Raw genomic sequence first — 14,318 nt, forward strand, 5'->3', positions numbered from 1 at the left:
TCTTCGCCCCTGTTCTCGGCGTACCACACCACCACAGGGTCCTCGGCCGTGTACATTCTCATGGGCTTGACCGTGCCCTCGGTCATCTCAAAGGTGCCGGACACCTCCTCCCTGCGAACCAGCTCGTCCACGTACACCTTTTTCATCCTCTCCCTAACCTTTTCCTGCATCTCTTCCTCTGAAATGTCCTGGAACAGTGTGAATAAAGACAGGGTTTGTGATGAGTGACCCATGCACACCTGTGTTATCCTCTCCCTCACCTCCTGCAACTCTTCCTCTGAAATGTCCTGGAACAGTGTAAATAAAGACAGGGTTTGTGATGACTGACCCATGCACACCTGCGTTATCCTGCGTTATGTCCTGGAACAGTGAGCGTAAGTAAAGAGAGGTTTGGTGATGACTGACGCATATGCAATATATCAGTGCTACAGTAGTACATAGCCACAGTGGCAGAAACACTCCTCCATGCACACCTGCTTCATCCTCTCCCTCACCTCCTGCATCTCTTCCTCAGAGATGTCCTGCAACAGTGAGCGTAAATAAAGAGAGTTTTGGTGATGACTGATGCATAATAACATTAGTAATAAACAAAGTTTGCAAGTTGAGCAGTTTGTTGATTAAGAGAAAACAACTGACCAAATCTGTTTCACTGATAGTGAACATTATCTTGGTGTCTGTACATGTATCTCTGTACACACACACACACACACACACACACACACACACACATACACACAGACCCAGGTACACAATGACTTACAGGTTGAGGTGTTCTTGAGGGTGGAGTATCTTCCCCATTCCTATGATACATCATTTGCTGAAACAAAAACAACCAACAGGTGTACACCATACACATCACGCTACACAGTGAATAACTACAAGCACAGGCAAAAAACAACAAAAAACCCCCAAAACAACAACAACAAAAAACCCCTCACCTAAACACCTTTCCATCAAAAAACCAAAACAAAAGGAGATTCTCTTTCTATAAAAGTTAAAAGCTTGAAGAACCCCATTGTCTTCTACCACAATGGAGAAGTGAATTCATGTCCACTATGTCCAGGGCTCAGCATAGCAAGGTGGGACCCTGTCCTCTCCTTCCCCTGATTTCACTCACTTGGGACGACAAGTTTTCTCCCTTGCTTTTCCCCACAGACAGCCCATTTGTAAGGGTGTGGAAAACAATTACAAAAAATACAAAATACAGAGTAAGAAAATTAAACTTTCAGAACTGGTCTATCACGTGTTGGGCTATAACATAAAACAAACAAACAATAAAAAAATCAAATTTCCCATCTTATTTTTACAGTTTTGCTATTATGTAGAAAATAATGCCAATTTTCACCCTGAATCACCATACCCATGCTCACTTTCTGCACTTAATTCATTTTCTTCTGCGTCATCATCCACCTCTTCAATGTCCGACCCTTCAGTTTGTAGCATTTCAAGTACTTTGGCAACACTAAAATGTTACTGTCGCTGCCTTGTTCGCTCCACAACATTTTGAGAAGAACCCGCTTTGCTAACAGGCTGGCACGCGAGTAGACTACAGGTCAGTGACTTTGTCAGCATGTGTACGAGACAGGCCACACGTGACAGTATGGCCAATCATACCATTTGGTTGTGGAGTGACCCGGAATAGTGCACTCTGCTTGGCTAATCACAAAATCACGTGTACAGTGTGTGATGGATTTTTATTTTTGGAAAATGCTATTCCATTCTGTCGTCCCGAAACCGAATATATTTTATATAGGAATGCTCACACATTCCACTGTCCAGAGAGAGTTAAACCTTCCCCAGCCAAAGTCAGGTACACATTCCCACCTGAGTGAAGTGTGGAAAACAGGAGTAAAGTGCCTCTCTCAGGGACACAGCACCATGCTAAAACTTGACCTTGAATTGGTCAGAAACACAGACACAAAAAGCATGGAAGGGGGTAGTGCATGGGGTTGTAGATGAGCATGAATATTAAAACTTTCAAAGATGGCAGCTGTTCTAACACACACACACACACACACGCGCGCACACACACACACATACATGCACACACACACTTACTTGTCCAGTCCGAATTTCTTGTTTCAGCATCTGCAGGGAATGTGTAAAGTTTTAATTAATGGCTGAATAAAATACACTGTCTAATTTATGAAAAATCACTTTTAATGGAATAAAGGTTAAAAAAAAAAACTTTCTTGAGAGAGAGAAAGAGAGAGAGAGAGAGAGAGAGAGAGAGAGAGAGAGAGAGAGAGAGAGAGAGAAAGAGAGACAAACACACACCTATAACCCAAGCCATTTCCTCCCTCCCCCTCTGCCACTCACATGCATGCATGCACAGAGACACACAAATATATATAAACACACACACACACCCATCTATCTATCTATCTTTCTATCTATCTAAATGTGTTTCTTACACACACACACACATACACACACACGTGCATGTTACATACACATGCATGCACACAGACGCAGATACATACACACACAAACATCTATCTATCTATCTATACAAAATGTATTTCATACACACACACGCACGCACACACACACACACACACACACACACGTGCATTTTACATTCATGAACTGGCGTGTCAGCGACAGAGCGTACCTCGATCATTTGCTGCTGCTGCCTGTTCTGCATCTCATACATACTTCTGTCCATCATCTGCAGCTGGGCTGTGTAGGGCATCATCATCTGGTTTGGGGGGGGCTGACCACACACACACACAGCACACATATATATCTACCACACACACACACAGCACACATATATATCTGTCTATAGGTACACAACACACTCACATACACTGTACACATATGTGTATATATCTGCACATCACACACATATATCTACCACACACACACACAATTTTTTTTAAATTTCTTTAGTTAATGTCTTTTCACTCGTAAGTGATATTAGATGGCACACACACACACACACACAAAAACAGAAATATATATGTAGATATAAGTACACACACACACACACTCACACACACGCACACATGCGTAGCTCATACGAGGTAATATGACATGTGACAGTGTGACACACGATACCCAGATAACATTGACTTGTGACACCTGCATGATGGTGTGACATCTGACACCTAGATCACAGTGACAACTGAATGACAGTGACACGTGAATGACAGTGACACCTGGAAAACATGTAGACAACAGTGACACCTGGACGACAGTGACAGCTGGATGACAGTGACACCTGGATGACAGTGACACCTGGACGACAGCGACATCTGGATGACAGCATGATGTCTGGATGACTGCGAGACACATCAATGACAGTGTGACATGTGACACCTGGATGACAGGTAGGTAGGTGCACCTCAGTCTCACCTGGTAGCCCATGCTGTACGACATGCCGTGGCACTGCTGTACTGCCGGCACTGTGAAACCGGGCACTGCTGCAGGATTGCTGTAGCCACCTTGGTAAGGCAGCAGCAAAAAAGAAAAAGAAAAAAAAAAGAGAGAGAGAGAGAAAAATATATCATGAAACTGATGGATGGACACAAACACACACACACACAGACTTACATGCCAATCTTTACAAGGTTTATTGATCTACACAGACAGAATGTTAGATAGCTAGACAGAGAGACAGACAGACAGACAGATGAGATCAATAGATCAATCGATAGATAGATAAATAGACAGACAGATAGATCAATAGATCAACAGATAGATAGAGAGAGAGAAAGACAGATAGACAGAGAGATAGACTAATAGATTAATAGACAGATCATACATGACAGATAGAGAGATAGACAGACAGATAGAGAGATAGATAGACTGATAGACAGATCATACATGTATGACAGTCAGTTGTGTCTGACTATGACCATCAGAACAACAGAGTAGGCAACTGCTGTTCCAACAATCTGGACTAGAATTTGATTACAGGCGAGCGTCTTGCCTAAGCTACATTCCCACTTTCTCGGCCAAGAGGGTTTGTAGACAGTCAGCGCTGGGATGGTTCCCAAAGGCTAACTAGCCCCCAAGGCTGCAGCACTAAGGGCCAGTGCAATCTTGCCTCCTAGTTTGAGAGTCACAGTCCTTCACAAAAGAGTAACTGTAGTGGAGTGGTGGCCTAGAGGTAACGCGTCCGCCTAGGAAGCGAGAGAATCTGAGGGCGCTGGTTCGAATCATGGCTCAGCCGACGATATTTTCTCCCCCTCCATTAGACCTTGAGTGGTGGTCTGGACGCTAGTCATTCGGATGAGACGATAAACCGAGGTCCCATGTACAGCATGCACTTAGTGCACGTAAAAGAACCCACGGCAACAAAAGTGTTGTTCCTGGCAAAATTCTGTAGAAAAATCCACTTCGACAGGAAAAACAAATAAAACTGCACACAGGAAAAAATACAAAAAATGGGTGGCGCTGTAGTATAGCGACGCGCTCTCCCTGGGGAGAGCAGCCTGAATTTCACACAGAGAAATCTGTTGTGATAAAAAGGAATACAAATACAAATAGAAATGATTTCCCACTACAGTGGAGAAACCATTGATCATACAGCTCTCACTTTGCTGTTGGCCCAGCTGTAAGCTTATGCAAATCTGTGTTATAAACATAGTGTTGGGCCTTCATACATACACACATATATATATATACATACATACAGAGTATGAGTGGTATATATGCATAATGCATGAACTTTTATTATGCATGCAGAAACCTTAGAGGCCCCACAGCCTTTCATGACCAGCAGGGCAGTGATTTCATATGCACTGTGTCAAGGACTCGGCATGGAAAGGCTGGGTTAAGTCCTCTCTCTCTGCCATTCTAACCTTCCCCATCTCAAGTCAGATACCCGTTCACGCCTCGCTGGACTTTGAGGAAAATGAGAGTAACGTCCCTTTTGCCACGGACACAACACCATGCTGACATGAAGGCCTCAAAGCCTGATCCCAGATGAACACTGGATCACAAGTCCAGTGCTTAACTCACTGCCACAGTGCCTTCCAATATACATGCATGCAATTTACAATAATAATAAAAATAAAAAAACCCAAAAAACCCAACCCAACAACAATGACAATAATAATAATACTAATGAAAACCCCCCAATGATGATGATGATAATGATAATTTTAAAAAATGGTGAAATAGTTGTATCAGATTACAGATAAAAACAAATTTGTCCATATCAATGTAATCTGTAGGTATCCGGTAACAGCAAAAACAAAAACCTCATAAAAAAGGTAGTAATGTCAACTTACCATGGCATCCCCCATAACCTTCACCCATGAAGTCATGAACATTGAAGGCACTATCATCATCACAGCCCAAACATAACATTGAAGGCACTATCATCATCACAGCCCAAACATAACATTGAAGGCACCATCATCATCACAGCCCAAACATAACATTGAAGGCACCATCATCATCACAGCCCAAACATAACACTGAAGGCACTATCATCATCATCATCACAGCCCAAACATAACATTGAAGGCACCATCATCATCATCACAGCCCAAACATAACAATGAAGGCACTATCAGCATCATCACAGCCCAAACATAACATTGAAGGCACTATCATCATCATCACAGCCCAAACATAACATTGAAGGCACCATCATCATCATCATCACAGCCCAAACATAACATTGAAGGCACCATCATCATCACAGCCCAAACATAACATTGAAGGCACCATCATCATCACAGCCCAAACATAACATTGAAGGCACTATCATCATCATCATCACAGCCCAAACATAACATTGAAGGCACCATCATCATCACAGCCCAAACATAACATTGAAGGCACCATCATCATCACAGCCCAAACATAACATTGAAGGCACCATCATCATCACAGCCCAAACATAACATTGAAGGCACCATCATCATCACAGCCCAAACATAACATTGAAGGCACTATCATCATCATCACAGCCCAAACATAACATTGAAGGCACTATCATCATCATCACAGCCCAAACATAACATTGAAGGCACCATCATCATCACAGCCCAAACATAACATTGAAGGCACCATCATCATCACAGCCCAAACATAACATTGAAGGCACCATCATCATCACAGCCCAAACATAACATTGAAGGCATCATCATCATCACAGCCCAAACATAACATTGAAGGCACCATCATCATCACAGCCCAAACATAACATTGAAGGCACCATCATCATCACAGCCCAAACATAACATTGAAGGCACTATCATCATCACAGCCCAAACATAACATTGAAGGCACCATCATCATCATCACAGCCCAAACATAACATTGAAGGCACCATCATCATCACAGCCCAAACATAACACTGAAGGCACTATCAGCATCATCACAGCCCAAACATAACATTGAAGGCACCATCATCATCATCACAGCCCAAACACAAACCTTTCCCTCCTTTCCCTTCCTGGTCTCCCGCCACCCCCTCCACCCCCACCCCCCCAAAAAAAAAACCCAACAGAAATAGCTATTTCATCTTAACATAGCCTTCCCCATAACCTCCACCATACTAACTGACACTGTTGGCACTCTTATTGCAGCAAAAACACATACTTACCTGCACCCACACCAACCTCAATGACCACCCCCCCCTCCCCCAGAAAAAAAGAAAAACAACAACCCAAAACAGAAAAAGCTATTTCAACTTAGCATTACCTCCACCACAACCTTCGCCAAATGTAATGACGGACATTCTAGGCACTCTGATTACAGCCAAAACACATACCTTACCTCCCCCTTCCCCTGCCTTCCTCCCAACCACCTCCCACCCGTCCCCTCAAGAATGAAGAAAAAGAAGAAAAAACATAAACAGCTATTTGAATTTAATAAAGCCTCCACCTTAATTTCTGTTAAACATACAGATACAGTTTAATGTAAATGTTTAATAATTGACATTGCAGGTGTTCTTATTACAGCCAAAACACATGACTTACCTGTCCTCCCACATCACCCACAGCTCCCCCCACCTCCACCCCCCACCCCCTCAAAAATCAAACAAACAAAAACAAACAAAAGGTAGCAATATCAACTTACCATAGCCTCCCCCATAAGTCGCACCATAGGCGTTGACATTGTAGGCACTCATCTGGGGGGGAGGAGGAGGGCCAGAGTTGGCGTAAGCATACGGTGGATAATTTGACTGGGTGGGAAAGGAAATGGATAGTGTTAGGTTTACACAAATCTTTACTCAGAGACCATTATCACACATCGACACATAAACAGCAACAAGCTAATTTAACAGACTGTATTGCGCTCAAGCATGTGTTAATTACTGTATTGCGCTCAAGCATGTGTTAATTACTGTATTGCGCTCAAGCATGTGTTAATTACTTTTCATTTGGTTTAGTCTGATGGCTGATTTGTGGAATGCTGCGTAATTTGACTGAGTGGGAATGGAGATGGAAAGCATTGCATTTACATTAATCTACTCAGGAAACATTATATATGCACACATAATCAGCAAAAATCTAACAGACTGTATTGTGCTTAAGCATGTGTTAGATCATTGTTTGTTTCATGTAGCTTGATGGTTGGTGAACTTGAAACGAATACAAAGATGTTGAAACAAATGCTTACCAGTACATATAAATGGCAGTTACTGAGTGGATAGCGTTATGCAGAGTAGACTGAGACAGGTGAGGAATGGTTGGTTGTATTTATGATGGTGCACAAAGAGGTATGAATTCAGAAACATACAATTTCCTACGTTTCATACCAATACACATGCACAAATGAAAACCATATCTACATGCATGTACATGGACACACCATGCAAGCATGTGTATGCACACACAGACACAGACACACAAACACACAGAGATACAGTCTAATATACAGTCTACCACTGGATGCTATAAAACACAATTTACACCTGAAGTGACTTGTATTTGTGATAATGCAATAACTGCCATGCATATTATCTATAAACATGAACAGTTGAAACCCTTTTTTCATCTAAAATCACAATAGTGGATATATATGTGCGTTTGTATGTGTGTGTGTGTGTGTGTGTGTGTGTGTGTGTGTGTGTGTGTGTGTGTGTGTGTTTATTTAATCCATAAAATGAACACTAAAACATAGGCACCTAAATACAGTTTGACAGAGGGAGAGGATTTCACCCAGCTATTCTATGCTGAGCCCTTGACACAGTGCATATGAAATCATTCCCCTGATAGTCATAAAAGGCTGTGGGCCACAGACCAGTTTGATCAGCATTAATGACATTAATGAACACAAATACATAAGTATACTTTCCCAAAATACAGAATACATATTCACAGAGATTCACAGAGAGAAAAACTGGAAGCGAGAAAGTGAGAGGGAGACTGTGAGGCAAGGGGATACTTACATGCATTTTTCTGAAATCAGAACCTGAAAAAATGAACCCACTGATGTAGACAACCAAATGAATGAAAGAAAAAATAAATGAAAGAAATGAGAGAGAGGGGATAGAGACAGAGACCAAGATCTAGATAGCTTACTAATCCACAGACCACTGCCCCACACAAAAATAATGGTCACACTGAGTTAAATAACACACAATAAAATCATACATAACGGGGCTTAGTTTCATTAAAAGCATTTAAAGATAACAGAGAAATGAGAGATATATCCTAGAAGAGCTGATGGCTTACTGCCAATGTAGAATCTTGAACTTTTCAAACTTCTTATTGAGCGTACAAAACATATATCAAATATGCACAATAATTCTAAATTTTATTCACAGAATCAAAATACAATAAAACCACAAAATGCATCATATTATAAACACTTTTCACTGCATACAGACATCAATGCGTACATTATGCCAAGTATCAAGCTGGTCAAGAATATGTTTGGGGAGATAATTCATTTCTTGTTAAATTCGATCAAGGTCCTATTTCAAAAGCACTGCTGAAACAAGTTTACGATTAGCAGGTAATTTTCAATTTTAGTACCCTAATTTCAAGAACCTATTTCAACAGCACTTCTCGTGTATTCAGTTGTCGAAGCGAAATTACCAACAGCAGGCAATTCCAATTTTGGTATCCTAAAGTCTGGGACCTATTCAACAGCACTATATTCGTGCATATTTGAAGCGATATTTTCACTTGAATGTGATTTCCAATTTTCGCATCCTAAATTCAGGGGCCTATTGTGTGGGTAACACATGGGCTTGAAACGTATAACACAAACGAACACCCTTTAAAACCCTGCCCCTCGGAGTGCGATGGCTGATCAATAATATGAAAAAGAAAAAGGGGAAAAAACACAAAGCTTCTATCAGCTCAATTCACTTTTATTTTACGCACGAAAACCACACACGCGCGCACGCACGCACTGACGTTCGTTCATGAAAAACAAATAATAACAATAAGAAAATTTGACTTTCTTACCGTGTCGACTCCGTCGTCAAGAAGACCTGCAAACAAAAACGGAATATTGCAATGTCGTAATACTGGATCAAGCACTTTGCTTACAAGTCACTGTCATCCATGGTGACATCAAACAAAACAAACATGCGGTCTTCCGCCGGTGATAGTGTAAGAAAGAAAGCCCCCGAGTTGAATTTTTGTCGGGCCAGGTCCCCTTCCCAATGTTCGTCACAGAAATCATAAGAGATGCAATAACGAATACAGTGGAATAACAAGAAATCATAAGAAAAAGAATATCAATAAGTTTATACAATCTATTCAATGAAGCGGGAAGGTTTATGAAAAAAAAAGGACAGCAAAAAAAAATGTGTGCGCTGTCGATCTAAATGGGGGTCTATTTTTAAATATTTACCCCAAGCTGCAGGTGAATGAGAAAGAAAAATAATTTCTCCCTTGTCGTGACGGGAGGTATCGTTTCAGCAGGTTTAACCGTGGTATTCCCGAAAGAGGGCCATGGTTTAACCATCATTAATGAACAGGAGCGACACATACCAAAATATATTTGCGTGTGCTTCGTAAAACTGATACACGTCGACCGTTTGTACATCTATGGACTGACAATTACACCAAGCGTGACAGTTCTGTGTTGTTTGATGTTTCTTTTTCTTCTTGTTTTTCCGGACACACACACACACACACACACACACACACACTGACACACACACACACACACACACACACACACACACACACACACACACACACACACACACACACACACACACACACACACACTGACACACACACACACACACACACACACACACACACATCTTGATCACTTGTTACCTGCTGGTGTCTGATGCCCCTTCGTGTGTATACGCAAGCTGAGGATCAAATACGAACGTTGGAGATCCTGTGATCCATGTCAGCGTTCGGTGGGTTATGGAAACAAGAACAAACCCAGCATGCACATCCCCGACTGAAAACGGAGTATGGCTGCCTACATGGTGGGGTAAACAAACGAAACGGTAATACACCTAAAATATTACATATATTTAGAGTGTGCGTGCCTGAAATCTGAATGAATGACACAGGAAACGAAGTGATGAGCGTCCAATGGCAGCCATCAGTCGGCAGTACCCAGGTAGACAACCTGTTGTGCAAATGCGCTATATAAGTATCCATATCATTCATTCATTCATTCTTCATTATCTTGAGGAATACATTATACCTCTCGTATTTCGATTTACCAACTAATCCCAGAAAATCAGCAGGAATCGCAAATGTTTCACTATTCTACATGGGTCAATAATAGATGACTTGCTCACACACACACACACACACACACACACACACACACACACACACACACACACACACACACACACACATACACACGCGCACATTTCCTAAAGGCCGAAAATCTGAGAGCTATTACGGCCTTCTGTCTGAAAACGTGGGAGACATTTGGCTATTACAGAGGATCAAATTTTGGAAAAAAACGAAGAAGAAAAACCAGTCTCAGCCTATCTATATAATTTGTCTTATTGCTCTCTCTCTCTCTCTCTCTCTCTCTCTCTCTCTCTCTCTCTCTCTCTCTCTCTCAAACACTATCGAGGAATTCCCTCACATCCAACTTAAAACGAACCTATTGAACAGGTTAGTGGTCATAAGGTTCTGGGAGTCATATTAGACAACAATCTCACTTGGATTCCTCACATAACTTCCCTTTGCAAAAAGACAGCCCAGAAGAACCATCAACTGTCCAAAATAAAGCACTTCCTTGACCTCCACTCACGGAAATTATTTTTTCAAGCACATATCCAATCTACAATAGATTACGCATCAACACTATGGGATTCCGCCAGTGCAAATGCCATGACGCCATTACTAAATCTTCATAAACGGGGTCTCAAGCTGGTACTCCTAAAAAAGACTTCCCTATTGGAACCAGACAATAAACAAGCGAATATTCTCCCTCTAGTCCGTAGATGAGAGTACAACAAAGGAACAAAAATGCACAAGATTATGACAGGAAATGCACCACCAACATTGATAAACAAATTCTCTGTAAATTCATCAAGGAATCCATCTAACGTTCCTATCCCAATCCCAAGAATTGATTTGTTCAAATCCAGTTTGGTTTACTCAGGCGCCACTCTATAGAACTCACTCCCAGCAACAGTTAAACAACACCACATCCCTACTATCTTAAAAAACATTACCTTTCCCACCTTATGACAGTGTAATGTGCACTTTGTTCATACCGACGGACTTGGTGTGTACGGTTGCCCAGGTCCCCCCACTCCCCCACCTCATCATATTATATTGTACCCCTGTTTTTTATGGGTGTAAATTGAAGTATTATATCATAATAATTTTTGATGTATGTGTACCTATGTGGAGTGATGGTCTAGAGGTAACGCGTCCGCCTAGGAAACGAAAGAATCTGAGCGCGCTGGTTCGAATCACGGCTCAGCCGCCGATATTTTCTCTCCCTCCACTAGACCTTGAGTGGTGGTCTGGACGCTAGTCATTCGGGTGAGACGATAAACCGAGGTCCCGTGTGCAGCATGCGCTTAGCGCACGTAAAAGAACCCACGGCAACAAAAGGATTGTTCCTGGCAAAATTCTGTAGAAAAATCCACTTCGATAGGAAAAGCAAATAAAACCGCACGCAGGAAAAAATACAAAAAAATGGGTGGCGCTGTAGTGTAGCGACGTGCTCTCCCTGGGGAGGGCAGCCCGAATTTCACACAGAGAAATCTGTCGTGATAAAAAGAAATACAAATACAAATAATATTTCATTCGTTTGTAATGCATGTTACTTCTGTTTGCTTCTTCGGTTCTTTCATTTCTTTCCATTAAATGTAGTTATATTCATGCAGTAGTTGCCAGTTGCTCCATTGTCAGTTCGATGTATTGATGTATGTGTACCGATAAGCGCATAGTCCTTATACTGACCTACCGTTCTCTATCACATGTTCCATGTAATATGAGGTTAGCTATTCATTAGTTGATATTGTTTTATTCTCTCTCTCTCTCTCTCTCTCTCTCTGAGTCTCCCTCTGTCTCTCGTTCACGTGTGACATTTTTATTCTCATACTGTTTTATATGTAGAATTATGTTTCCTTTGGCAATGAGCACCTCCGCCCTTGTTATTGCTATGTGTATTTTTTTTTTATTAGACTTACTTTTTTATATTCACATTAGTATAGTATTTTTTAACATACACAATGTATGCTTATGTGTGTGTAAGTGTGCGTGAGAGAGAGAGAGAGAGAGAGAGAGAGAGAGAGAGAGAGAGAGAGAGAGAGAGAGTATGTGTTCTGTGTTTTTTTAAGAATTAATCAATTAATTTTTTTTATGTCGATTATTGATAACATGCTTGTGCCTCTCTCTCTCTCTCTCTCTCTCTCTCTCTCTCTCTCTCTCTCTCTCTCTGTGTGTGTGTGTGTGTGTGTGTGTGTGTGTGTGTGTGTGTGTGTGTGTCTGTGTGTGTGTCTGTGTGTTATTTTTACCATGCTTATGCCATTATGTAGTGTAGTATTCGTATTCTATGACCTTACGTAGCATTGTGTAGTGCATGCAATGACATATATAATGTAGTTTTGTGTAGTGTAGACCCTATTTCAGGGCGGGGACTGGATGAAAAAGAGCGCCAGCGCTTATCTATTATCCTCAATAATAAAGAATTTGTCTTGTTTTGTCTCTCTGTGTGTGTTGGCGTTCGCGTTGCGGCGTGTCTGATAGGATGGTAAGAGGTAAGTAGTGTGTGTGTGTGTGCGTGCGTGCGTGCGTGCGTGCGTGCGTGTGTGTGTGTGTGTGTGTGTGTGTGTGTGTGTGTGTGTGACAGGATGGTGAGAGGTAAGAGTGTGAACCACATCGCTCCAAAGCCCCTTCAAGACCAGGGGGTCCCTGAAGAAAGATATCGAAGAGATGCTCAAGATGGGCATGATCGGAGAGTCCCGGTCTCCTTTGCTTCACCAGTGGTGGTCGTCAAGAAGAAAGACGGTACTGACAGAGTGTGTATCGATTACAGGAAGCTCAACAAAATCAGTCTTTGACCCTGAGTCTATGCCCAGACTGTGGACCTCTCCTGTCAACTTTCAGGCAGCAAGTTTTTATCTAAGGTGGATCTCAGCGAGGGGTACTGGTATATTATATACATGTGCGCAAGGAAGATTTTCCGAAAACCGAGTTTATCAGCCAGATCAGTGGAACTTACGAGTGCCTGAGAATGCCGTTTGGTATGGTGAACAGTGATGCGACACTGGAAACAGGACTACAGAAGACACAAAGTGGCGTGGAAAATGTCGTGTACAACTGGGACGACCCAAAAAAAGGCCTGTGCAACGCTGCGTGACATCCTGTCCTGGGAGCCTGCATGTCTTCCGGCTGCCAGATCCGCCCAAAGAGTTTGTCATGAGGACCGACGCTTGGGACGATGGTGCTGGTGCTGTTCTGATGCAGGAGCACCAGGGTAAGCTGTTCCCAGTCAGCTGTGCCAGTGAGAATTTAAACTGTCGAAGGCTGAGAGGAACTACTCCACCGTACAAAGGGAGTGTCTGGCCATCGTCTGAAGTATCCGGAGGTTCGAGATGTGTAAAGATGTTTTTTTTTCTCTCATTATTCCACTGTTCTCATCTTTCACAATGTCCATACATAACACATTATTCCACTGTTCTAATCTTTCACAATGTCCAAACATAAGATGTGTGAAGTTTGTGCTTCAGATGCGGACCACAAACCGCTCACATACCTTCTCTCTCTCTCTCTCTCTCTCTCTCTCTCTCTCTCTCTCTCTCTGTGTGTGTGTGTGTGTGTGTGTGTGTGTGTGTGTGTGTGTGTGTGTGTGTGTGTGTGTGTGTGTGTGTGTGACGTGTTAAAATGTGATATATGGCCATGTTTGCTGGCTGTGGTTGTAATTTCGTTTTATCGTTTCAACTG

General features: G+C 42.1%; 1 protein-coding gene across 1 annotated transcript in view; it reads right to left on the reverse strand.

The window, feature by feature from the left end:
- The window catches only part of LOC143290267 (annexin A5-like), a 30,815-nt gene extending 21,310 nt beyond the window's left edge, over positions 1–9,505 (reverse strand). Inside the window, exons 1-8 of the mRNA XM_076599610.1 lie at positions 9,387–9,505; positions 8,360–8,382; positions 7,045–7,150; positions 3,361–3,449; positions 2,615–2,716; positions 2,059–2,088; positions 761–817; positions 1–188 (exon numbers count right to left, since the gene is read on the reverse strand). The exon at positions 1–188 is cut by the window's left edge and continues 83 nt beyond it. Coding sequence (XP_076455725.1) covers positions 1–188; positions 761–817; positions 2,059–2,088; positions 2,615–2,716; positions 3,361–3,449; positions 7,045–7,150; positions 8,360–8,365 — 578 coding nt within the window. The 5' untranslated portion in view covers positions 8,366–8,382; positions 9,387–9,505. The remainder of the gene's footprint in view (positions 189–760; positions 818–2,058; positions 2,089–2,614; positions 2,717–3,360; positions 3,450–7,044; positions 7,151–8,359; positions 8,383–9,386) is intronic.
- Between the last annotated feature and the right edge of the window lie 4,813 nt (positions 9,506–14,318).

The sequence above is a fragment of the Babylonia areolata genome, chromosome 1 (assembly GCF_041734735.1).
Source record: "Babylonia areolata isolate BAREFJ2019XMU chromosome 1, ASM4173473v1, whole genome shotgun sequence".
Classification (NCBI taxonomy): domain Eukaryota; kingdom Metazoa; phylum Mollusca; class Gastropoda; order Neogastropoda; family Buccinidae; genus Babylonia; species Babylonia areolata.